The following is a 24,946-nucleotide window of genomic DNA, read 5'->3' as shown; positions in this document are numbered from 1 at the left end:
CTGATGACCCTCAGGAGATTGTCCATGTGGAGTAGCTGCTCCTTTGTCTCAACCTGGAATTCGTGATATTTCCGTATGTCTGCCTTCCAGCGCATCCAAGCGCGTCTCGTGAGTCGATACCTGCGACTTGACGGAGTCCAGCTGTGCGGTTAGGGTGTCTAACTTGGAATCTATGTTGCGCAGGCTAGATCTCATTTCTAACATTAGGGATTTCAGGTCCTCCCCCTGGTCTTCTGCCTGCGACTCCTGAGACCCTCCCTCCCGTGAATCATGTTCAACTTCGGTTGTTTGGCGTCGTGCTTGCCCATGGCTGTCTCGGCACTGCAGATCCAGTCAGGAGATCCAGCCCAGCAGCGAATCACACAATTGCTCGACTCCTATGTCGCAGCAGCGGTTCGCTAATACCAAACCGCCACAGCAGTGTCAAGGTACCGCCACAGCTCCCACTTCGGATCGTTAATCCTGCCAATCCACCTACAAAGTCAGCCAACAGGGGGAGATAGGGACAGGTCTCCACAGCAATGTCTCAGGCCCTCTACAGTGCGACTTCGTACCCAGGGTAACACGATGCCCCCCGGTCTACCAGTTCCTCTCAAGCGGCAATGGCGGGGCTAGTAGCGGCAGCCAGCAAGTCCCCAGTTTGTTCAACACTTTCCTCAGCTTCATTCTTCCCAATTACCCCCGTCACCACCGCGTCTAAATATCCACAGGGTGAGGCCTCATCACGGGCCCGCCACCTCCTCCAAGCTCTCCCTCTGGGGCAGAGTATTTACCGGCAGCAAGGGCCCCCCCCAGCGTCCAGCTTTGTATTCTGCAGCAGCGCGGGGGTCACATCAGCAGCTCGCCAATCTTCCTTGGCCCCCACGATGCCCCCACCCCACAGGAGCGCTCTGCCGCAGCCGCGTCTTCATCAAGGTCGGGCCGGCTACAAGTCGCGCTGCAGCCCCAGGCGCCGCCGTTCTCACCTCCCGAGTCCTCGCGCTCTATCTCCTCAAATGGACGCAGCCGCCCGGGCCTCCGGCTCACCGCAGGATAGATGACCCTACGCGGACACTCCACCTTCCCCGCTTACGTATGGAGACAGCGGGATCCCAGCTCTCCGGCAGTAGGCCCTCGCCGCGGCCGCAGCCACGGGCTCGCTTAATTATCCTGCCTGCTCCGCGATGTCAGGCCGCAGCTCGGCTCCAGCCCGGCAGGTTTCTCGGCCCCGGTCCGCCCGTGAAGCTTCAGGAAATCAGCGCTGGGGCCACGATCCCATCAGCGCGGGATCCAGCAGGTTCCGGCAGGTCAAGGTCTCCCCTCGATATAGGATGTTTAAAGGAGAGTCTCCCGGCCGGCGGAGCGCGCTCAGAAAGCGGCCATTCTGCTGCGCAGCCGGCCACGCCCCCGGGGTAGATTGGAGTTGAGTCAGGTAGATGAGGGTGGAGTGGGATGGCGCTGGAGTGGGGTAGAATGGTGTGTAGTGGGGTAGACTGGGTGGATTGGACTGTGATAGGTTGGAATAGAGTGAGGTAGATTTGAGTAGAGTGGGGTAGACTGTAGTGGAGTGAAGTAGACAGATGTAGATTGGAGTAGGGTAGACTGGCGTGGGGTAGATTGGAGTGCAGTGGGGAGAGTGGATTGGGGCGGAGTGGGGTACAACTGTGGTAGATTGAAGCAAATCAGAGTAGAGTGGAGATGGGCTGGAGTGGAGTGAGGTGAGGTGGATTAGCTTGAAATGGGGTGAATTGTGGTAGACTGGGTGGATTGGAGTCTGGTAGATTAGAATGGAGAGGGGTAGATTGGGGTATATTTGAGAAGAGTGTGGTAGACTGGAGTGGGATCGACTGGAGTGGAGAAGATCAAGTGGGGTGGATTGGGGTAGACATTCATAGAGTAGATTAAAGTGGAGTGGGGTAGATTAGGGTGGGGTACTCTGGGGAGTGGGGTAGATTGGAGCAGCTGGAGTCTGGTAGATTGGAGTCTGGTAGATTTTAATGGGGATATATTGGAGTGGGGTAGGGTTGGATTAGGTAGATTGGTTTGGAGTGGGGTAGATTGGGTGGAGAGGTGTGGACGGAGAGGAGTGGGGTAGATTGGAGTGGGCTAGGGTGGAGTGGAGTGGTTGGGGTAGGGTACATTGAAATGGGTTAGATTGGAGTGGGGTAAATTTGGGTGAGTGGTGTAGATTTGAGTGAGTTGGAGTGGAGTGGTGTGGGGTAGATCTGAGTGGGGTAGATTGTGGAGGAGTGGAGTGGGGCACTATGTGGTAAATTAGCGTGGGGTAGATTGGAGTGGGGGTGTTGGATTGGAGTAAATTGGCATGAGGTACATTGTGGTAAATTAGAGTGGGGTAGATAAGATTGGGGTACATTAGAGAGAAGAAGATTGGAGTGTGGTGGGGTACACTACAGTGGGGCAGATTGGAGTGGAGTCAGGTAGATGAGGATGAGTGGAGCTGGAGTGGGGTAGACTAGATGGATTGGAGTGTGTTAAGATTTGAGTAGAGTGGAGAGGGTAGTCTGGAGTGGGGTAGAATGGATTGAGTTGGGGTAGAATGGATTGTGGTGTACTGGAGTAGACTGTGGTGGCGTAGAGTAGATTAGAGAGGGGTGAGGTGAGGTAGACTGGAGTGGGGTAGAATCAATTAGATTAGAGTGAAGTGAGGTAGACTGGTGTGAAGTGGGGTGGGTTAGACCGGAGTGGGTGGATTGTAGTGGAGTGAGTAGAGTGGGATGGATTGGAGTGGAATGGAGTAGATTGTGTAGGAGTGGGATAGAATAGGTATATTGGAGTGTGGTAGATTAGAATGGAGAGGGGTATATTGGGGTACATTTGAGTGGAGGGGGGTGGAGTGGACTGGGCCAGAGGGTGGACCAGGTTGGGATAGACTGTAATGGGTAGATTGAGGTGGGGGAAGAGTGGAGCCGGATGGATTGGAGTGGGATAGACTGGAAAGGGATGATTTGGGGTAGAGCGGAGAGACGTGGTGGTAGGGTTGGGTAGATTGGGGTGGGGTAGACTAGATGGATTGGAGTGTGTAAATATTGTAATAGAATGGGACAGATTTGAGTGGAGAGAGTAGTCTGTGGTAGATTGGAGTGGGGTAGATTGGATTGAGCTGGGGAAGAGTGGATTGCGGTGTATTGGAGTTAATTGATGTGGCGTAGGGCAGACTGGGTGGATTAGAGTGGGGCGAGGTAGAGTGGAGTGGGGTAGACTCAGTTAGATTAGAGTGAAGTGAGGTAGACTAGTGTGGAGTGAGTTAGTCTGAAGTGGGTGGATTGTAGTGGAGTGGGTAGAGTGAAGCGAAGTCGATTGAGGTGGAGTGAGATAGACTGGGTGGACTGGAGTGCTGTGGATTAGAATGTAAAGGGGTTGTTTGGGGCAAATTTGAGTGGGGTAGACTGGGGAGAACTGGAGTGGGAGACTTTAGAGGGTAGACTGGGGTGGGGAATAGTGGAGCTGGATGGATTAGAGTGGGGTAGAGTGGAGTGGGATAGTTTTGGATGGAGATGGGGTAGAGTGGAGTTGGGTGGGGTGCATTGAAGGGGGTGGAGTCGGGTAGATTGGAGTAGGGTATACTGGGGTAGACGGGGTGGATTGAAGTGTGGTAGACTGGAATGAAGTGGAATAATTTGAGTACAGTGGGGTAGGCTGGACTGAAGTGGGGTAGAGTAACGTATATTGAGTGGTGTGGGATATTTTGGAGTATGGCAGATTGGTGTGGGGTAGGCTGAGGTTTTGGTAATTTGGAGTGAGGTGGATTTGGTATATTGATTTGTGGGGAAGATTGGAGTGACGTAGAGTAGAGTAGACTGGAGTGGAGTAGAGATTGGAGTAGGGTACATTGTGGTAGATTGGAGAAGGTAGGATTGGTGTACAGTGAGGTAGGGTGGAGAGGGGTAGAGGGTGGTAGTTTGCAGTGGGGTAGAGTGGAATGCAGTAGTGTAGACTGGAGTGGAGTGGTAGCACACTGCTATTACAGACAACACATTTTCAATTGAAATGACTATTACATTTGCACAGACATACAAGTTTTACTGCGTGCAAATGATAATGCATGCAAATATCATCACCTAGCTCACTTATATCTTTTGATAGTCATTTTTTTTTTTTAATCAGAATTACAAAAAAAGTGCATAATTTCTAATTTCCAAATATATTCTGAAATATCAGCATAGTTCATTTTTGTTGTGTTCAAGAAAAAAGCTTTTGGTTTCATAGCAAGATTGTCACTTAAATTCTCTCACTTTGATGTCAAAGAACGAAAAGAAAACACTATGCTCCCTCGGAAGAGAGAGCCTGATATTTGACCTCGGTCGTTGAATGCACAGCAAATGAGACAAGATAAGAACAAGATTTAAAGGCCTAGGTACCACTCTAATCTACTAGTGCAGTGGCGCAGGGTGGAATGGTACAAAGTGGCATAAAGTGCTGCGCATAGTGCGCAGTGGTGCAGAGTAGAGTGGCAAAGATGGTACAAAGTGGAGTATAGTGGCATACAGTGGTGTAGAGTGCAGTGGTGGCATAGAGCAGTGACGTAGTGTGAAGTGGCATACAGTGGAGTAGTTATGGAGACAGTGACGCAGAATGGACTAGAGCGGCATACAGTGCAGTGGCATAGAGCAGATTGTTTCAGAGTAGACTGAATTGGCGTAGAGTGTAGTGGTGCAGAGTAGAGTGCAGTGGCATAGAGTGGCGTGGGGTGCAATGGCGTAAAGTGGTGTAAAGTGGAGTGCTGCAGAGTAGATTGAAGTGGCGTACAATGAACTGACAGAGTGCAGGGACAGAGTGGGGTGGTACAAAGTAGATTGCATCAGCACAGAGTGTATTGGCATAGAGTGTAATGGTGTAGAGTAATGTTGAAGAGTGGCATAGAGTGGAGCTGTGCAATGGAGAGTAGAGTTGCCTAGATGAACAAGTTACTTACATTCGGTAACAATGTTATCTGTAAGAGACATATAGTAGTTATAGATTCCTTACCTTAAAATTACCCCTAGGTGTCAGACTGCATCCGGAGAACTTTTTCTTAGCAGTACCCCTGCGCGTCAGTCGATTGAGCGTCAGTCATCGGTGTTGTTGTCGCCGGGATGAAGTTGCAGTGTCTACTTGGACACCGCCCATGCGCGCTTTCCATGCCAAAGCCATGCAAGACACTGACCACTGGTGCGCCACAACTAGGGACCTGCAAGGGAGTCCCTATCCCTAGAAGTCAGTTCGCATGGATGGGTGTGCCAGTAAAAAATCTATAACATATGTCTCTTACAGATACATCGTAACTGAAGGTAAGTAACTTGTTAATCTGAAAGAAACCGTTATAGATTCCTTACCTTAGAATAGATACCCCAGCAATACCACCTCCGGAGGAGGGTCTGCAAACTAAGTTCACACCAGAAAGTCCTGGAAGACTGAACGGGCAAAATAGCCATCTCTTCGGACTTGGCTGTCCAGGCATCAGTGTCTGGTGAACGTGTGCAAGGATCCCCACGTGGCCACCTGACAGATGTCAAGAAGTGAGACTCCATGTGCCAAAGCAGTAGTTGCTGTCATGAGCCCTAGTAGAGTGAGCACACAGCCCCACTGAAGGTTCCTTTTTCGCTAAAGCGTACCAAATGTGAATACAAAGAACAACCCATCGAGAGATGGTACACTTCTGAACGCCTCGATCTTTCTTGGCACCAACATAGCCAACAAAGAGTTGATCATCCACCCAGAAAATCTTTCACATTTAGGGTCCAGACAGAGTAGTCTCTCCTCTTCTTTGGAAGGGTGTGGAGGTGGGAAGAAGGTAGGCAAAGTGTTTGTTTGTCCTATGTGAAAAGGTGTAACCACTTTAGGAAGGAACTAAGGCATCGCCCTAAGCACCACTTTGTCCGGATGCACAGAGAAGAAAGGGGGCTTGGAAGAGAGGGCTAGCAGCTCGCTCACCCAGCGAGCTGAGGTGATAGCAACAAGGAACTCAGTTTTCAGAGTTAGGAGCCTGAGAAGACAATTGTGATGAGGCTCAAAGGGAGCACACATAAGGTAAGTTAAGACAAGGTTCAAGTCCCACTTGGGCATTATGAAAAGAGATGGAGGAAAGAGACAAGAATGCCCTTAAATAATCTTTGTACAACAGGGGACTTGAATAAGGAAGGCTGATCTGACAGCAAAAATAGCCAACAGATAACCTTCAGGACTGCCCAGAGCAGAGCCCTGCTGGGCCAAAGAAAGTATATAGAAGAAAACCTCTGAAAGAGGGGCAGAAAGGGGATCCACAGCCTTTGCTGTGCACCATGCCACAAACTTGTTCCATCTACAGGCGAATACCGTTTTAGTGGAGGGGCGCCTGGCTGATAAGATGACATTACAGACTTCGGGCAGAAGATCAAAAGCGGTCAACTGTCGCCACTCAATCTCCATGCAAGGAGGTGGAGGCTGGACAGGTTCTCGTGACCCCTGTTGCTCCTCCCGAAGAGGCAGTCTGATCAGAGGATTCACGCCCATGCTCAGAAGCTGAGAGTACCACACTCTTCGTGGCCAGTCCAGGGCCACAAGAATAACTTGGGCCCAGTCGTGCTTGATATTTTTCAGCACTCTCTAGAAGTGGCACAGGTGAAAAGGCGTACAGGAGGCCGCAACTTCACTCGGAACTTGCCTTGGAAACTACAACGTGCAGAACTGCTGACATTGCGCGTTCTCTTCGGTGGCGAACAGATCCAACCAAGGATCTCCCCACCGCTGAAAGAGACCTTGCACCACCTCTGAATGAAGACACCATTCGTGATCCACCAGGCACAAGCCGCTGAGTTTGTCTGCCCTGGCATTCAGAGAGCCTGTCAGGTGTTTAACCACCAGGGTCACGCCCTGATGTTCCAGCCACATCCACAGAGGCGTAGAGCCTCTGACACAGGGTCCATGACCCCACCCCGCCCTGCTTGCTGCAGTACCACATGGCCGTGGAGTTGTCAGTGAACACCTGCACCACTTTCTCGTTGAGAGAGGGAAGGAACACTAAGTGCCAAGAGGATCACCTGGAGCTCCAACAGGTTGATATGGATCCCGGAAACCAGACTCCTCTGATCTCCGCCTCTCCCAGATGGCCGCCCCATGCCAGAAGTGACGCATCTGTCACCCTTGTCAAATCTGGTTGAGGTAGGAAGAGGGATCTGCCTCTGACCCAAACTTGGTTCGGTAGCCACCACTGCAACTGGTGTGCAGTCCTCTCTGAGATCTGAACGCAGTCAGAGAGATTCCCCTGATGCTGTGCCCACTGGAACTTCAGGTCCCACTGCAGAGCCCGTATATGCCATCTGGCATGATTTACCAGCAGGATGAAGGAGGCCAAAAGGCCCAGCAGCCTCAGGGTCATTCTCACCGAAATCATAGCTTGAATATCCCGGACTCGCTGCTCGGGAGGATAGGCCCAAAAACAGCATTGTGTTCAGAACCGCCCTGATGAAAGGTAGCATCTGAGAGGGAGTCAGGTGTGACTTCGGCATATTTATAGTGAACCACAGCGAGTGGAGGAGGTCCACCATAGTCTGGAAATGGGAGAGGCCAGCCTGGGGCGAGCCTACCTATAGCAGCCAATCGTCAAGATACAGAAAGACTGGAACCCCTGATCTGTGCAGCATCACTTTCGTGAACACCCGAGGAGCACTGGTAAAGCCAAAGGGGAGCACGGTGAACTGAAAATGCTCATGGCCTACCGTGATCCACAGGTAGTGCCTGTGGGCTGGCAGAACGGCAATATGAAAATAGGCATCCTGCAAGTCCAGTGCCATCGTCCAGTCTCCAGGGAAGACTAGGAGGGTTTGGAGGCTGGTGGAGGGAGGGGGGGGGGGGGTGGAGGCGTGGAGACATGGTAGACTGGCCCACCTGCTATTTCCCAAACCTGCAAGGTGGCTGGGTACCACGTCCCCGGCCACGCAGAGGCTGGGCAGCTTGCGTGAACCGGTGGATAGACTAGGAGGGGCGTGGTTGGAAGCCCCTTCCATAGCCATGACAGGGGGAGTTTGGGCAAGGTGTGCATTTTTAACTTCTCCTTCCGGAGGAAGTGGTTGAGGGCCCGGAGATCTAAGATAGGATGCAGACCTTTGTCCTTCTTGGGCACCAGAAAGTAGCGGGAGTAGCAACCACTGCTTACTTCTGATCTTGGTACCCTCTATATTGTTCCTTTCGCCAAAAGAGCAGAGAATTCCTGCCGGAGAAGAGCCCAATGATCCTCGGACATGCGGCCAAAAGACGGTGGCATGGAGGGAGGGGTTAGTCCCGAAGGGGGGAGAATATCCCCTTGGCACTATTTGTAAAACCCACCTTTCCGACGTGAAGAACTGCCAGTGGGGGAGGTGATGGAGAATCCGGCCGCTCACTGCCCATTGATGGGCCTGAAATGACAGACTAGGAGGGTTTGGAAGCTGGGGAGAAGGGGGGGGGGGGGGGGGGGCAGGAAGACATGGTGGACTGGCCCACCTGCTGGTTCCCAAACCTGCAAGGTCGCTGGGTTCCACATCCCCGGTCACGTAGAGGCTGTGTTACAGCAAACAAATGATGGATGGAATGCTGACAATGCAAACCGATCTGGGTTAAATCCATCGTTCTTTTGCCCACTATGCCACCCCGGTTTGGACCCAGCCATATGCAAATCAGTCTTGACCCTGTGCTCCATGGGAACAGTCCAGAGGCAGCCTGCGTCAACCGGTGGCTAGACTGGGCGGGGCTGGGAGACCCTTCCGTAGCCACAAAAGGGGCGAAAAGCAGACTGAGGTGGACAGGAAGACACAGGGAAGCCCAAAGATCTGGGAGTAGCCTGTGAATCTTTAAAGCGCTCCAGCACTGTGTCTGCTTTGTCACCAAAAAGGCGATGGCCATCGAAGGGCATGTCCATAGAGAGTTGACTGGACATCCCCCAAAAAACCACACATCAGCGCCTAAGGGCTACAGACCTGACAATCGTTCTGCTTAGTGAGTCGGCAGTATCCAGTCCACATCGTATCGTGAATTTGGCTGCATCTCTCCTATCCACCACTGCCTGGAAAAGAATGGCATGGGCCTCCTCTGTGCACTGAGGCAGCACCTGCGTGACCATAGTCCAGCTGGTATGGGAGTATTGGCACAAGAAGCATGCGGTATTCATGGACCGCAGCGCCAAGCTCGAGGAAGAGAACATACGCTTCCCAAGGCGATCTATCTTCTTGGATTCCCTATCTGGGGGAGCAGAAGGGAATGTGCCCTTTGAAGACGAGGCTTGGACTACCACAGGAGCCCCTGTGCTGGAACTGGACTAGGTGCCTAGAAGGATGTCAGTGAGGGCTTCATTAAAGGGCAGGAGAGGTTCCGAAGATGAAGCCGCAGGTTGATACACCTGTCAGGCCCAAGACATCGGCCACCCTTCACACCACCACAGCGTAAGAACATCCCTCCTCCTCAGCCACGGTAGGGGGAGAAAGCATGCCAACGTCTGGGTAAGTGTCCAGACCACTGGCATCACACAGTTCCTCTTTCCAGTCCGGTTGGTCTGCCAAAGGGTCCACTGACCCCTCCCAGTCCTAAACACCACCTTCTGGGTGATGGGGAACACTAGGGATGAACAGGGGAACAAACGTACCCTCTGGCGTCGGATCCGACATCGGCCGACGTCGGTCGGGCTCAGAGTCCATCTCGGGGTGAGGATGGGGACGGCGTTGAGAATGGGCACGGTTGGCGCCAGGGGCGTCGGCTTAGATGCCAGGGAAGGCCTGGATCTGCAGGGAGCCCTCCAGCGCCAGAGCCGCCGGCTCTGTGTGGCCCGAAGACAGAGTGGGGCTGCCCAAAGACAAAGTGGAGGTCCTCGTAGTACTTATGGAGTTGGGCAGGGTCGCCTCGGCTCCTGGAAATGGAGGGAGGCGCAGAGTTGTCCCTGAAGGAGGAACCAGAGACTGAGCCTTATAGAGCGACGAGGCTTCGGGTTCCGCGTTGCGTCAGCCGACCGACGGGGAGAAGGTGAAGAGCGCCGGTGCTTCTTTGCCTTTTTCTTGTGAATTGACTTATCCGAAGACTTCAAGGACTCAGAGTGTGAAGAGGTGTGGGGGGTTCCACGAGCGGTCTCAAGACCTTCCTCTCAAATGATACCGGGAGCGACGGGGAGCCAACCCCAGGGCCTCCAAGAGCTTTTGGTACTGCTCCCAAAAAGACTTTGGATTCATGGCCCGGCAGTCGGAGCTCGGATTTGGGTCCTGGTCACGCTCCAGACATCAAGGGCACACGAGGTGTGGGTCCATCACCAACATCAGTCTCTGACAGGCCTCGCAACGCTTGAACCCAGTCCGACAGTGGGACATCCCTTACGCACCAGGACTTGAAGACTCAAAAAAAGCAGTCGACAAAACATCAAAAAAGTTTCATCAAAAAGAGACTAAAGGTGTAGCTGTCTCCGGATCTGTGCTAGGCTGGCGTGGAAAAAAAGAACTGACTTTGGCTCGCAGGGGCGACATCTAAGTAGACACTGCGATGTCATCCTGGCGACAACGGCGCAGAGGACGGACGCGGAGTCAACCGACACCACCCACCGATGCGCAGGGGTACTGCTAAGAAAAGATTCCCCAGATCCAGTTCGACACCTAGGGCTAATTCTAAGGTAAAAAATCTATAACTGTCTCTTTCAGATTGGATTGGCAAAGAGTGAAGTGATGTAGAGTAGAGTGGCGTAGAATGCACTGGCAAAGAGTAGAGTGATGAAGAGTAGAGAGGAATAGAGTGAAGTGGTGTAGAGTGCAGTGATGTACAGTGGAGTGGTACAAAGTGCAGTGGCACAGAGTGGTATGGAGTGTCAAAGAGTAGAGTATGCATGGTCTGTTAGCACACTGCCATATTTTCAATTGAAATTACCATTTTATTTGCACAGATATACGGTTTCACTAATAAAACTATACAGTTTGTAATGGATACTCAAAATCAGATGTGCCATTGTCTCCCACCTTTCACAGAGTCAATTATAGGATTAGAATAGATTAAATCGTCTTAGACATTAGAGCATGGGCGGTTCCGATTGATATGGCAATCCCCCATTGACTTGAGAGTGACCATTTCCCCCTTGTTTTGGGACTGAGGCATGGGGCAGAATGGGAAGAGGCGCTGAGAAATGCCCCAGATTGTGTTGCACTTGAAGTCGCTACCTCTAGGACGGCCCTAAAGTGGAACGCCATTGCTACTTCTGAAAATAACAATGCAAAAATGTATATTCTATTTTCTACATTAAATCCAGTAGTTGACAAGCTACATAATAGCGAACTCCTTTTAACAAACCATAATTGTTGTTTTACTAAGCTTAATGAGGTTTTGTGAAGGATATTAAGCCTGCTAGGAAATCAGCAAAAAACTATTCTTGGTTCAATTCTGCATGCAGGGAAGCAAAGCATGGCCTGTTGAACGCTATCAAATAAGGCAATAGAAGTGTTATCCCACTAGCAAGAGTGCAATATATAATTGTGCTTAGGACAGCTAAAGCATATTGGAACGTTCAAGTATGGAGCAAACTCTTAAATGCGGCAACTGGCCAAGCTGTTAATAAATTCTGGCACATTGTCAAACATGGTTCTTCCAATGCCTCAATGTGCATCCCCAATACAATGCACGGTTGTGGCTATTCCCCCTAGTCCCTTGGTAGAGTGTGCCGACTGCCATCCTGAACCATTCCCATATTTTTCTTTAGTCGATACTGACAGGGCTGTGGCCGCATAAAATAAGGGGGAAGGCTTCCCGTTTACACAAGATCCCTGCAGAGCTTTTCCATTCAAATCTGGACGTCTAGGTTCCATAAATCAATACACTTTAAAACACCATTCTTGCAAGTGCTCCTATTCCTATAACCTGGAAAGGCGTGTAGATTGTGCCTATACATAAAAAGGGACCCAGGATCATGTCACAGAATTATCACCCATTAGCTTGATACACTTCACTCAAAAAAATGTTGCCGACAAATGCTCAATAAACAATAGGTGATCAGCCAACGGGTAAGTGATAACCCACTTTCAAACTGGCTTCCAAGATAACGTGGGCACTGTTAACCAAACCTTTAGATTTTTTGTCACCAAGTGGAAGACCGAGGACATCAGTGGCAGCAACTTATCTGTTGTCTTTTTTGACCTCCATTCTGCCTTTGACCTTGTTCTGAGGGAGAATTTGTGGAGCGTACTGAGTGAGAAGGGATGCCCCATGAACATCTAAACATCTTAATTAGATTGCACAAGGGCACTTATGCCCAAGTTAGATGAAACCCAAATGGGGAATTGGGAAGGAGTATTCCTGTAGAAAGTGGGGTTCACCAGGGCTGAGTCCTGCCCCACCCTGTTTTTACTATTCATTAGTGGGTGAGACAATTCTTTAACCAACTGCCAGAATGACTCCCTCATTTTAACTGAAACCAAGGTACCCACTTTGTTGTTTGCCAATGACAACCTCTTGCTGTCAAAGACAGCTTGGGGGTTTGTCTATTTTGTTGCATCGTTTTTCCCCCATTTGTGACCAGCGTGGCCTTGAGATGAATAATGTTAAGACCAAGCATATGGTCTTTAATCCACATAAAAACTAAAGGGGGGGGGGGGGTTTATCACTGCAGGGAGTCTCACTTGATAGAGTAAGGCACTTTGACTTTCTTGGTATCCGGATAGCAGACTCCAATTCATGGAGGCCCAAATACAAAAAGAGTGTTCTCAAATTAAAACACAGGACGGGGCCTTACTCAGATTCATGAAATCAGTCACGTCTCCCCCTCTCAACCCCCCCTTCCAAATATATAGGACACAGGATTTAACTGCAGTGCTGTATGGAAGCGAATGATGGGCCCATTCAGATCTGACCAGCCTAGGCTCTGAGGAAAATAGGTTTGTGCGATCATTACTATTACTTTCTCAGAGCTGCACCATGCTACCTGTATGGCTCAAGGCTTTTGTGCCAGGTGATGAAGTGGCACCCATTAGTTTACTGGGTGAGTATCTGGAAGTTGGATGCAATGAAGTCGTATAGGGAGGGACTTGTTGACATCCTTAGAGCTGTGAAGAAGATTTCCTGGCCAAGATCAATCAAGACGAACTTGATGGACCTGGACTTGGCAGATTTTTGCCAGAACTTATTGACAAGAGATCCCTGGAACTGTTAACAGCGAGGTTTTTGGGATAGGCACTCTGTTAAACTTGCGGCCCAAGGAGCTGTAGGCCTGTTAACTCAGACTTTAACGTTTAAGGTGCGCCCTTTTTATGAACATTACTTAGATTTTCCCTGCTCCTGTAAGATCCTTTCATTTAAAATTTTGCTTTGGAATTCAACCCCTCGCAGCATTTTCAGGCACTTGGTTAGCCAATGCTGGGAGTTTCACGGCATGCCGTATCGGTTTCTATTTTATGATGAGACTTATGAACATTTCCTCTTTTTTGCTGGGCATATTCAGCAAGTTGATCTAAATAGATAATTGGGTCTACTAGATGTGACATCTGCGCTGTTGGATTTTAAGAAAGTACATGACCCATTTGCTGTATATGCTATAGTAGAGTGTTTGCAGGGTGCATGTTACAAGTGAACATGTCTTTTAATGTAATTTTTAAATTCATCATGGTTGTACTCTACTGTTCTTTTGCACATGCATCTGCACTTTAACGCTCATGCACTGCCGTATAACTGCCTGCCCTCTGTGATGCCTGAATATCCAACGGTTCTTATATTTTGGTTTTATGATGTTTTAATTTTGTAATGTATTTTCTTAACATATTTATAATTGGACTTTTAAATAGAGAAGAACTTTTCAGCGTTGGAAGCCATCCTGGAACAGGCTTTTTGTTGATGTTAGCACAATAATGGACCAAAGCATGCCCTTTGCCGAGTGGTCAATTGATCGAAATGGAATCACCTAGTAAATTGATTTGTTTTGATAATATTAAAGTATTTGTTTCCAACACACTTCAGAATGAACAACATTTTTATTTAATTTGTGCTTTCCTAATTCTAATATTTTCTGAAATACCTGTACAATTGATTTAAATGTTGTTGGGCACTGGGGAAACATTTTTTTCCACCCCCTGTATCCAGCAAGAATGTCACATAAATCCTCTCACTTTGAAGTCAGAGAACGAAAAGTAAACACCAAGCTTCGTCATTAGACCAGAGCCTGACATTTGACCTCGGTCTTTGAATACACAGCAAATGTGACAGGAACAAGATTTACTGGCCTGTTTACAGAAAAGAACACTTGTGGCAGAATACAGGTAGAGGTAGCGTGAAAGGGCTTTATCCTTGGGAAGCATGAACTGAAGCTGGACAGCCTAAAACAAATATAGCCAGTAAATAGAAAGCCAGAAAATGTGAGGCACACAGTCAATGGTAAGCAACAGGTAGAATGCATTCCCAAGGAAGCATTCTGAATGCCTCTAAAATGTCTTTAGCAAACCAAACAGCTGCGCTGTCTGGTAGGCTTCGACCTAATGATATTTAAATATTAAACATGTACCGTGGCCACTACCTAGTCATGCGAAAAGCATATTGGGTTGAGGTTTGTATATTTTAAGTTTGTCAGGCTGGGAATACAAGGAAATTACAAACAAGAAAATGTATAAACTATAACAGGTCTCCAACCTTTTCTGTACTGAGAGGGCCTACTGCTCAAGAAGGAATGGCTTCTCAACTGTAACCTGAGCACTTTTTCATAATGTCTTCGTAAGTGTAGACGTTCCCCTTTCTTCAGGAAGGCCTGTAGAAAGACTTAAGACAAGAATATTGTGGGGCCTATAAGGAAGGATATAAAGGCCAATGTCTAAGGATTTAATTTTAAAAAGGGCAAAGAATACCAATGTATATGCACAAGTTACTACTTGTGTAACAATATATATGTAAGAGACATTAGTTAGTGATAGATTCCTTACCTTAGAATATTCCCAGGCGTCAGACTGGATCCGGAAAGTTTTTTCGTTAGCAGTACCCCTGCGCGTCAGTAGGTGGCGTCGTGCGGCTCCGCGTCTGTCGCTGGCATCGTATGCGCCGAGATGACGTCACGGAGACTACTTAGGTGCCCCCCATGTGCGCTGACGTCAGTTCTGTACATGACTTTCAGTGCCAGGAACGCAGAGCCATGCAAGAAACTGACCACTGGTACCATGAAACTAGGGCCCTGAAAGGGATGACCTTAACCCTAGAATCAATTCGCAGAACGGGGCGGATGGGTGGGGCGGTAAGGAATCTATCACTAACTAATGTCTCTTACAGATATATTGTTACACAAGTAGCAACTTGTGCATCGGAAAAAGACACGTTAGTGATAGATTCCTTACCTTAAAATAGTTACCCCAGCAATACCAACCCCGGTGGTGGGTCGACGAAGAGATTACACAAAAAAGTCACGGAGAACAGAACGGCCAAAGAAGCCGTCTCTCCGGACTGGACTGTCAAGGCAGTAATGCTTTGTTAATGTGTGCAGCAAGGCCCACGTAGCTGTCTGACAAATATCCTGCAAGGGAACGCCACGTCCCAAGGCAGTAGTGGCTGCCGTTGCCCTGGTAGAATGGGAACGCAGCCCCACAGGAGACTGCTCCTTAGCCAACGAGTAACATGCTTTGATGAACAGAACGACCCACCGAGACATGGTCAGTTTGTGCACAGCCCGACCCTTTTTGGCGCCCACGTAGTCTACAAAGAGCTGGTCACCCGGAACTGCTGCGAGTGCTTCAGACAGAACGAGAGCGCACGTTTTGGGTCCAGACAGTGGAGCTTCTCTTCCTCTTTTGAAGGATGCGGAGGCGGAAAGAAGGTGGGCAAAGTGATGGTCTGCCCGATGTGGAAGGGCGTGACAACCTTTGGCAAAAAAGAAGGACGTGTCCTTAAAACCACCTTGTCCGGATGAACAGAAAGGAAAGGAGGTTTAGAAGAAAGAGCCTGGAGCTCACTCACTCTTCTGACAGAGGTGATAGTTACCAGGAAAGCCGTCTTGAGCATGAGAAGACGTAAAGGACAGTTATGAAGGGGTTCAAAGGGAGCGCACATCAAATAGGTCAAGACAAGATTTAAGTCCCATTGAGGCATTATGAAAGGCACTGGGGGAAACGTGTGCGTAAGGCCTTACAGGAAACGGTTAACAACCAGAGACTTGAAGAGAGAAGGCTGATCTGGAAGCCTTAGAAAGGCAGAGATGGCCGAAAGACAACCTTTGACAGTGCCCAGGCCCAGAGCAGAGCCCTGCTGGGCCAAGGATAGTAGGAACAGAAGGACCTCAGAAAGAGGGGCAGAAAGGGGATCCACAGACTTCGCTGTGCACCACGCCACAAACTTGTTCCACCGGCAGGCGTACACCGTCTTAGTGGATGGACGCTTGGCTGCCAGAATGACACCACAGACTTCGGGAGGAAGATCGAAAGCTGTCAACTGTCGCCGCTCAATCTCCACGAATGGAGGTGGAGGTTGGACAGGTCCGGGTGGAGGACCGTCCCCTGCTGCTGCGACAGAAGATCCTCCCAAAGAGGCAGACGGATCGGGGGGATCGATTGCCATGCTGAGTAGCTTGGGATACCAGTACCTTCGTGCCCAGTCCGGAGCCACAAGGATGACTTGGGCCCAGCCGCACCGAGTCTTCTTCAGCACTCTGGGCAGAAGTGGTATAGGCAGAAAGGTGTACAACAGACCGCAAATCCACCGAGCGAGTGCCGCCTTGGAAAATCCAACGCGCAGAACTGATGACATTGCGCGTTCTCTTCGGTGGCGAATAGATCTAACCAAGGCTCTCCCCACTGTAGAAAGAGACCTTGTGCCACATCCGAGGATGGACGCCATTAGTGATCCATCAAGCACCGGCGGCTGAGTTTGTCCGCCCTAGCGTTCAGAGAACCTGCCAGGTGTTGAACCACCAAAGTAATGCCTTGATGTTACAGCCATGTCCAGAGGCGCAGAGCCTCCTGACATAGGGTCCACGACCCCACCCCACCCTGTTTGTTGCAATACCACATGGCGGTGGTGTTGTCCGTGAACACCTGCACCACACTTCCCCGGACAGAGGGAAGGAATGCCTTCAGTGCAAGTTGGATCACCCGCAGCTCCAAAAGGTTGAGATGGAGATGGGACTCCGCCAGAGACCAGAGTCCTCTGATATCCGCCTCTCCCAAGTGGCCTCCCCATCCCAGGAGGGACGCATCCATCACCACTGTGAGCTCTGGTTGGGGATGGGAGAGGGATCTGCCACTGACCCAATCGCGATTCGTGAGCCACCACTGCAATTGTCGTGCAGTGCCCTCCGAGATCTGTACATGAGCGGACAGGTTGCCCTGATGCTGCGCCCGCTGCAACTTCAGGTCCCACTGCAGAGCCCGCATACGCCATCTGGCATGTTGCACCAGCAGGATGCAGGAGGCCAGCAGGCTCAGAAGCCGGAGGGTCATCCTGACAAACCCGGGATAGAGGCTGAAAGATCGGAATCATAGCCTGAATATCCTGGACTCGCTGCTCGGGAAGATAAACCCAAAACCGCGTCAAATCCAGAACCGCTCCTATGAAGGGGAGCTGCTGAGAGGGACTCAGGTGTGACTTCGGCATGTTGATGGAGAACCCCAGCAAATGCAGGAGATCGGCCGTAGTCTGAAGGTGAGAGACGACTGTCTGGGGCGAGCCCGCCTTCAACAACCACTCGCGGAGGTAGGGGAAGACTGACACCCCTAACCTGCGCAGATGAGCTGTGACCACCGCCATCACTTTCGTGAACACCCGAGGGGCGCTGGTAAGGCCAAAGAGGAGCACGGCAAATTGAAAATGCCCGTGGCCTACCGTGAACCGCAGGTAACGCCGGTGGTCCAAAGCTGCCATCCAGTCTCCAGGGTCGAGGGCAGCCAAGACCTGAGCCTGCATTTTGAACTTCTCCTTCCGGAGGAAGCGGTTGACGTTTCGGAGGTCGAAGATGGGACGCAGACCCCCTTTGTCCTTCTTGGGGACTAGAAAGTAGTGGGAATAACAACCACTCCCTACTTCCGGCCCCGGAACGCACTCAATGGCCCCCTTGGCCAAGAGGGTCGTAATTTCCTGCTGGAGAGTCATCAAGTGATCCCCCGACATGCGGTGGTACTGAGGTGGCATGGCTGGAGGGGTGGACTGAAAGGGAAGGGAGAAACCCTTGAGGATGATCTGCAGCACCCACGTGTCCGATGTGATAGTGTGCCAGTGGGGGAGGTGATGGCGATCCTGCCACCCACTGGCATGGGGTGCTCCACAAAGCTCGGATTAGGAAGGTTTGGAGGCAGAAGCAGCGGGGGCGGATGTGGACTGACCCCCACGCTGATTCCCAGACCCACCCCGCGGAAGCCGCGGCCCCGGCCACGCTGCGGTTGGTTCTGCACAGGCTTGCTGAAGGAACGCGCCTAGGCGCCCCTGCCGCTGCCACGAAAACCAGGAGTGGCTGGGCTTTTCGTGGAAAGACCTAAGGACTTGGCCATAGCCCGCGAGTCCTTGTAACGCTCCAGCACACTGTTGGCCTTATCGCCAAACAGGTGGGTGCCATCAAAGGGCATGTCCATGATTGAGCCTTGTACATCTGGCGAGACCCCGGTAGATCTCAACCAGGCGTGGCGACGAAGCGCCACAGTCAGAGAAATGCTCTACCTAGTGAGTCTGCGGTGTCCAAACCACACAGAATGGCGATCTTAGCCTAATCCTTACCCTCGGCAACAGCTTGAGACAGCACAGCTTGGGCCTCTTCAGGACACTGAGGCAACACCTATGCAACGGCATTCCACACCGCGTGGGAATAGCAGCCCAAGAGGCATGCGGTGTTCACTGACCGCAGCCCTAAGCTGGCCGAAGAGAACAACCGCTTGCCAAACTGCTCCAGCTTCTTAGAGTCCTTATCCGGCGGAGCCGTGGGAAAGGCACTTTGGGATGTCGAAGCTTGGATGACCAGGCTCTCTGGCGTAGGATGAGTGGTCAGAAAGGCAGGGTCACCCGGTGCCGGGCGATGACGCCTGGCGACATTCTTATCCACCAGGGGCCCTGTGGCTGGCTGCGACCAAGTGCCCAGCAAGACGTCAGTGAGGGCATCGTTAAATGGCAGCAGGGGCTCCGACTTAGTGGATGCTGTCTGGAGCACCTCAGTGAGATTAGTCTTCAGGGCCACCGTAGGGAGATCAAGGTGGAGGACCTCTGCGGCTCGACGAAGCACCATCCTGTACGAGGCGCCCTCCTCCATGGTAGGCGGAGGAGAGGCAAACCCCGGGTCAGAGGAGAGATCGAGGCCGCCTGCCTCCTCTAACTCGACCGCCCAGTCCTGCTCGGAGTCCCACAAGGTTCTGTTGTATTTTCCCAGGAAAGCTAATGCACTTGGTGCCTTATTTATTTGAAAAGTTTTATAAAGCACAAACATGACCCGGCAGGGTATCAGAGTGCTGTGCATCGTCGCCCGCATGTTAGGCTTGAGCGGGAAGGTATAATCAAAATCAATGTAACAGTAAAAACAGATTACAAAGGCAGATAGACACCAGTATTTTAAGCAATAAGTAGATTGCAACGAAGGTCAGGTAGGTCAAAAGTTGTGAGGGCATTTCAAATAGTATGTGAGGTTACAGAACTATTGACTCAAGTCTATCCATGATCGAGCCTATGATTACTGACCCAGTCATTAACAGAGCAATGTACAACATCGTCTACTAGTTGAACTTTAGCAGGCAGAAAACCATAGAAAACTATGCAAAAACATTAAAAGCATAAAAGGCAAAGGGATATGAACATCAGCATATTGAACAGTAAGCAAATTGCATTGAGGTAGGAGAGGACAAGGATGAGGGGTCATTTCAAAAGTTTAAGAAATTACAGAAGTATTGTCTCCAGTGGCTATTCATGAGTAGGTGTTTGACTTTTTTTTTTGAAAGTGGAGGATGAAGGGATTGTTCTGATTTCTGGTGCGTTCCATATTCTCGGAGTAAGACCGGAGAAAGCGCGGTTGTAAGTGCTCTTCTTTTTTAACTTTGGGGGTTTCAGCAGTAGAGTGTTTGTACTTCTTAGTGCCCGATTCCCACCCAATAGTTCAAGCTTATTTGCTAGGAAAGTGGGCATGTTATGGGGCAGTGGGCTGTGAGTCAAACAAGTTATCTTATACTTGATCCATGTGTCAATAGACAGCTAGTTCAGTTGGCGTAGATCAGGTGCGATGTGAACACGCTTTCTTGAGCAGGTGATGAGTCTGGCAGCAGAGTTCAGCGTGGCTCTTAAAGGTGCCAGGTTGGATTTGGGGAGTCCAGTCAAGATCGAAATTCTGTATTCCAAACAGGATATCACAGGGGACTGGACAGCTTGTTGCAGGTCAGAGGGTGGCAGGAACCTTTTGATTTTCCTTAATGTGCAGAGTTGGTAATTGGCTCCTCTTGTTGTAGCACTGATGTGATCCTGCATATTTAGGCATTTGTCCAGAATTAGGCCTAGTGATCCAGTAGAGTTAACTACATGTGGGTTGCAGTTGAGGGCTGTAAGCTGTTTCAGCCAGCCCTGAATGGGCGCAGTATGATTGTGTGGGGCGAGCAAGAGGAATTCTGTTTTGAGTGAATTTAGCAAAAGGTGGTTGAGCGTTAACCATTGTTGGGTTTCTAAGAGTGCAAGGTTGAGAGTAGCAATGTCTTCTGGAGAAGAAATGTTCGCATAGTTGGGTATCATCAACATACATATGGTAATGAATGTTAAGATGCATACAAGTTTCTTAACCATTTTTCTAGAAAATACCGCTTTCATAGCGAGCAATCAAACTTAATTTCTTAAATTCCCTTTCTGAAAGACACATACACTTTCCTTTTAAAGTATTATTTTCATTTGTAATAAATGCACACACCAAACATCAGCTTGTCATTTTCATCAAGTGTTCACGTGGAAAAATGCTTCACACAGGGTGAATCGCCTTTAAATGTACAGGCTTTACAATCACGTACCATGGGTATTTACCATAATGTCAAGGATGCCTCTAATATGCCTTTAATGCTCACCATTGTAACAGATGCACTACTGTGCCAAGCACTGATAGCATAATGGCCTGGACGCTTACAATACATCTATCTTAGCCATTACTGTGTCAGGCAGTGTGTCCGAAATTCAGCAAGTCATGCTCACAATATATCAAAGATGACTGCCAGTGTGTACAACTAGGCCAAAATGTCTGTATTTTGTCAAGGATGACAATATTATGCCAGGACCACTGCTATACCAGAAACAGACAGTTGTTCTAGAGATAAAAGCAAAATGATGGAGCCCTACATAATTTTGGTGGTCCTTGACATCAGATATAACTTTCGGGGAAAAAAGAAAATTCCAAACACAGATCCAGACAGATACACAAATAAAAGTTCACACATGGATAGAAACACAAAGATGAATGAAGAATGAGGCTCGAAAGTGGATTTCCCCTCTGGATCTAGACCCTGCTCTCTTCAGCTCCTGGGCTGATCATGTACTCAACTCTGACACTTTTGCTCTTGCTCCTGCTAGCCGACATTTAATCTCCTCCTCTAGCTACTGATGGCACTCTTCTTTTGTTGCCGTTTGTTCACACACACAGTGTGACTGAGAAAGTGGTGCCTAGAATACTGGTGGGCCCCTTGTGGCTTTGCTAAATTGAGAGTAGATACAGATGGGCATGTTGCAGGTCTCATAGGCCCAACATAGTGAGTGTTTGTGTAACTATTTCATAGAAGCAGACAAACCATTAACTGTGTCAATGGCCTACTCTCCTGAGAATTCCTCATTTTAATATCTACATATAGTGATAACTGAAGGAAAGGAGAGCAAGGAAAGTGAAGATGACTGCCGAGCAGAGTTCAAAACGTAAGTTTAACTGCTAATATGGTAGAGCATGGGAGCACAGTAAAGAAACATATTTGTTCCCCAGGGGGCACCTATGGTATAACTCAACAAGAACGTCCTTCCTGTTTACTGAAGGTTATATACTTACTGTTAACAAATACATTTTCATTTGAGTCAAGAGTGTATGCCTGGTACATTAAATTAGCACCCATACTGACAAGTCCACTTGAATTTCAATCTCTTATTGCAAATACATAAGCCATCTTGAATTCTGACATACTTTGTTAATAACACTATGACTATTACACTTTTGTGTGCATTTTCAATATTTATTCATTTTATAGCACATTTCTCATTGGGCTGCATTTAGAATAAAACAGAAGACATTATTATAAATAAACCATAATTTACCTCTTCCTGGTAATGAAATTCATTTGCTTCAATTTTCTGAATTTCTTCAAATATTCTGTAAAAAGGAAAATCTAATGAATTGAATCAGAAACAAACAAAAAATTCCACTTGAAAGCACAAACATTAACTTTACGAAGTAATGTTACCTTTGTTGAGGGCCCATCTGCTGTAACATTTTCAAATACTGGAACACTATGTGAGTAACCTAAGGGAAAGTATGAATTTGTATTAATTAAAGTACAGTATTCTAATAAATAAATGCAAATGCCAAATGCACCTGAAATGTGCTAACTTCTAATAACCATTTGCAAATCCAATAGGTTTGACCTTGCCCAAATGAAGCATGGGTTTTAGAGGAAGGGCTAGCTAAAAACAAACCCTAGTATAGACATGCTATGTATATTTGTCTGTCTCTTACTCTGTGATGCTTCCTCTCAGAAGGCCTTGGACTGTGTGGCTGGAGAATAAGCAGCTTCTGTCCATGCATTTACGCAGCATCACTTTTTCAAGGCAGTAATGTGCCAGTACCCTCTGATATAGCAAAATAGATGTGTTGGTCAGGCTATAACATTTATCAATGATTCCAAACAATGCATCCATCAGTGGTCATAGCCCAGGGTTGTCGAGTAAAGGTTGAGGAGGGTGGAATCAATGTGAATGTTTCAGGATAACCTCTGACTGTGTATATTAGTTCCACTAAGTTTCATTATATACAAGTCTATTTTAGGTCAACATCCTGAACCAGTATTCTGGCTCTCCTGGTTTCATGTTGGACACCCTTTTTCTAGATACTGTGAGCATTAATTTCCTTCGGTATTACACCTTTCTTAGAATATGCTTTAATAGCCACATATAGTACATTTGTATTTGTATAAATCCATCACCTTACCTAGCTTTAATGGACCTGCACAGTAATCAGCTTTAATGACCCTACTCATTAAACAACTTTAATGACGCCTCACAGTAACCAACTGCAATGGCCTAAAAACTATAACCAACTTTATCGGGCTTCCACACTGTAATTATTAGTAATGGCCTAATACTGTAACCCACATAAACGACCCCATACTGTAACCCACAATAATAGCCTCACACAATGCTCCACCATAACAACCAATCTCAGTGGCACCACACAACAAAAGCATTAAGGTCCCTTATTGATGGCTCCACATACTAAGGAACATCAGTGGCCCTACACAGTAATTAGCATTAATAGCCACAGACAGTAATCTGCATTAAGCGCCCCACACATTAACATGCATTAACAGCCGAAACAGTAACCAGCATTAAAGGACCCAAACAATGATCGGCTTTTATGGTTTCACAAAGGGCAAATGACTGGCCTGCTTTTACCACAGGAACTTGTCCACATTACAGATATGAAAAGCAAACTGCCATTGCTAGGGTAGGCGGAGTGCAAAGAAATGTTGGGAGAATGCACCCAGTGCTCACTGAGGTGTTTGTTGATGGGAAAGGGTGGAGTCACACGAACTATGGGCAGACGGCTCAGTGATAGTAACGAGCTGGCCTAGCAACTACAAACAGGCAAGTGTAGATGCCAACAGAGGAAATTCTTGCCAGGACAGGCAGGTGGACTGATTTTATTTTTTAGATGCAATGCCAAGGAAGGAATTTTCTTTGCAACGTCTCCCTAGCAGCTGCCCAGATCACGAGTTAGAAGAACCCTACATTATTTTTTCTTTTGTGGTGCTATGAACTATTAGGTTCATACGTTTTCTGGAACTTCCAGGACACAGTCGGGAAACAGGTTTTCCAAATCCCCTAGAACTAAGGATTTTGTCAAAGTCCCAAACAGAGTCCGAAAGCCAGTTGCACTGGAACCAACTACGGGTGGCCAGAAAACTCTGCTCCACCAGCGGAGAGGATAAAGCCAGCCAACCCCACTCCCTGGCCCGGTCCCTGCTTCTGAAAGCAGCCAGGCTGGGGAGAGCTTCCCCAGGCCCCGGTGGACCCCCGTCCCCAGCGCCTGGATCAGCTGGCTTGCAGGACGTGGGACTCCCGCACCCCGGGGCACGCCGGACAGAGCACAAGCCCCGGGCCCGGTCCCAGCTTCCGAACCCTAGCCAGGCCAGGGAGAGCCTCCCCGGGACCCGGTGGACCCCCGTCTCCAGCGCCCAGACCCTCGGCTGGCTTGCAGGACGGGGGTCTCCCGCACCCCAGGGCCGCCAGGCAGTGCACGAGCCCCCAGGCGCGGTCCCAGATTCCGAACCCTAACCAGGCCGGGGAGAGCCTCCCAGGGCCCTGGTGGACCCCCGCCCACAGCGCCCGGACCCTCGGCTGGAACCAAGGAGTGTTAAGCCCAGGCCACCTCCTCTACCCGCCAACCTGCCTGGGGAGCCCATTTTCCTTGACTATTAAGCCCCCATATAGTGGGGGTTTACAGAACGCTGGGGAAGGACAAAGTTGGAGATGGCCCGACAGGCCGGCCATCTGGTCACCCAGCCCGCAGGGCCATCTGGCCATCTGGTCACCCGGTCCCCAGGGACATCTGGTCGTGTAGCCAGGCGACCAGATAGCCCGGGACGACCCAGCGCCCAGATGGCCTGGGAGGGTGCCGTACCCAGTCGCCCTTGCAGTCCGGCCAAGGGTGGACAGGCGCTACGAGGCAGCTTCTCGGGAGGCTCCCGCTGCTCGCCTCCCTGCTCGACTTGCTCGGGAGCAGCGGGAAGGGGAGGCCCGGCCAACCCGCAAGGGATGGTGGCCCCTGTCCCCACACCCCAGTTGGGCAGGGACAGGAGGGGGAGGCCCCCGTGCCGCAGGGCACGTGGTGGAGGCG

General features: G+C 49.6%; 1 protein-coding gene across 1 annotated transcript in view; it reads right to left on the bottom strand.

Moving 5' to 3' along the window:
- Positions 1–24,946, bottom strand: part of NRDC (nardilysin convertase) — a 1,316,087-nt gene that overhangs the window by 794,879 nt on the left and 496,262 nt on the right. Inside the window, exons 13-14 of the mRNA XM_085602630.1 lie at positions 22,296–22,354; positions 22,150–22,204 (exon numbers count right to left, since the gene is read on the bottom strand). Coding sequence (XP_085458756.1) covers positions 22,150–22,204; positions 22,296–22,354 — 114 coding nt within the window. The remainder of the gene's footprint in view (positions 1–22,149; positions 22,205–22,295; positions 22,355–24,946) is intronic.

Source organism: Triturus cristatus, chromosome 4_2 (assembly GCF_964204655.1).
Source record: "Triturus cristatus chromosome 4_2, aTriCri1.1, whole genome shotgun sequence".
NCBI lineage: Eukaryota > Metazoa > Chordata > Amphibia > Caudata > Salamandridae > Triturus > Triturus cristatus.
Note: the sequence above shows the minus strand (reverse complement) of the source record. Positions and strands in the feature narration are given on the sequence as shown.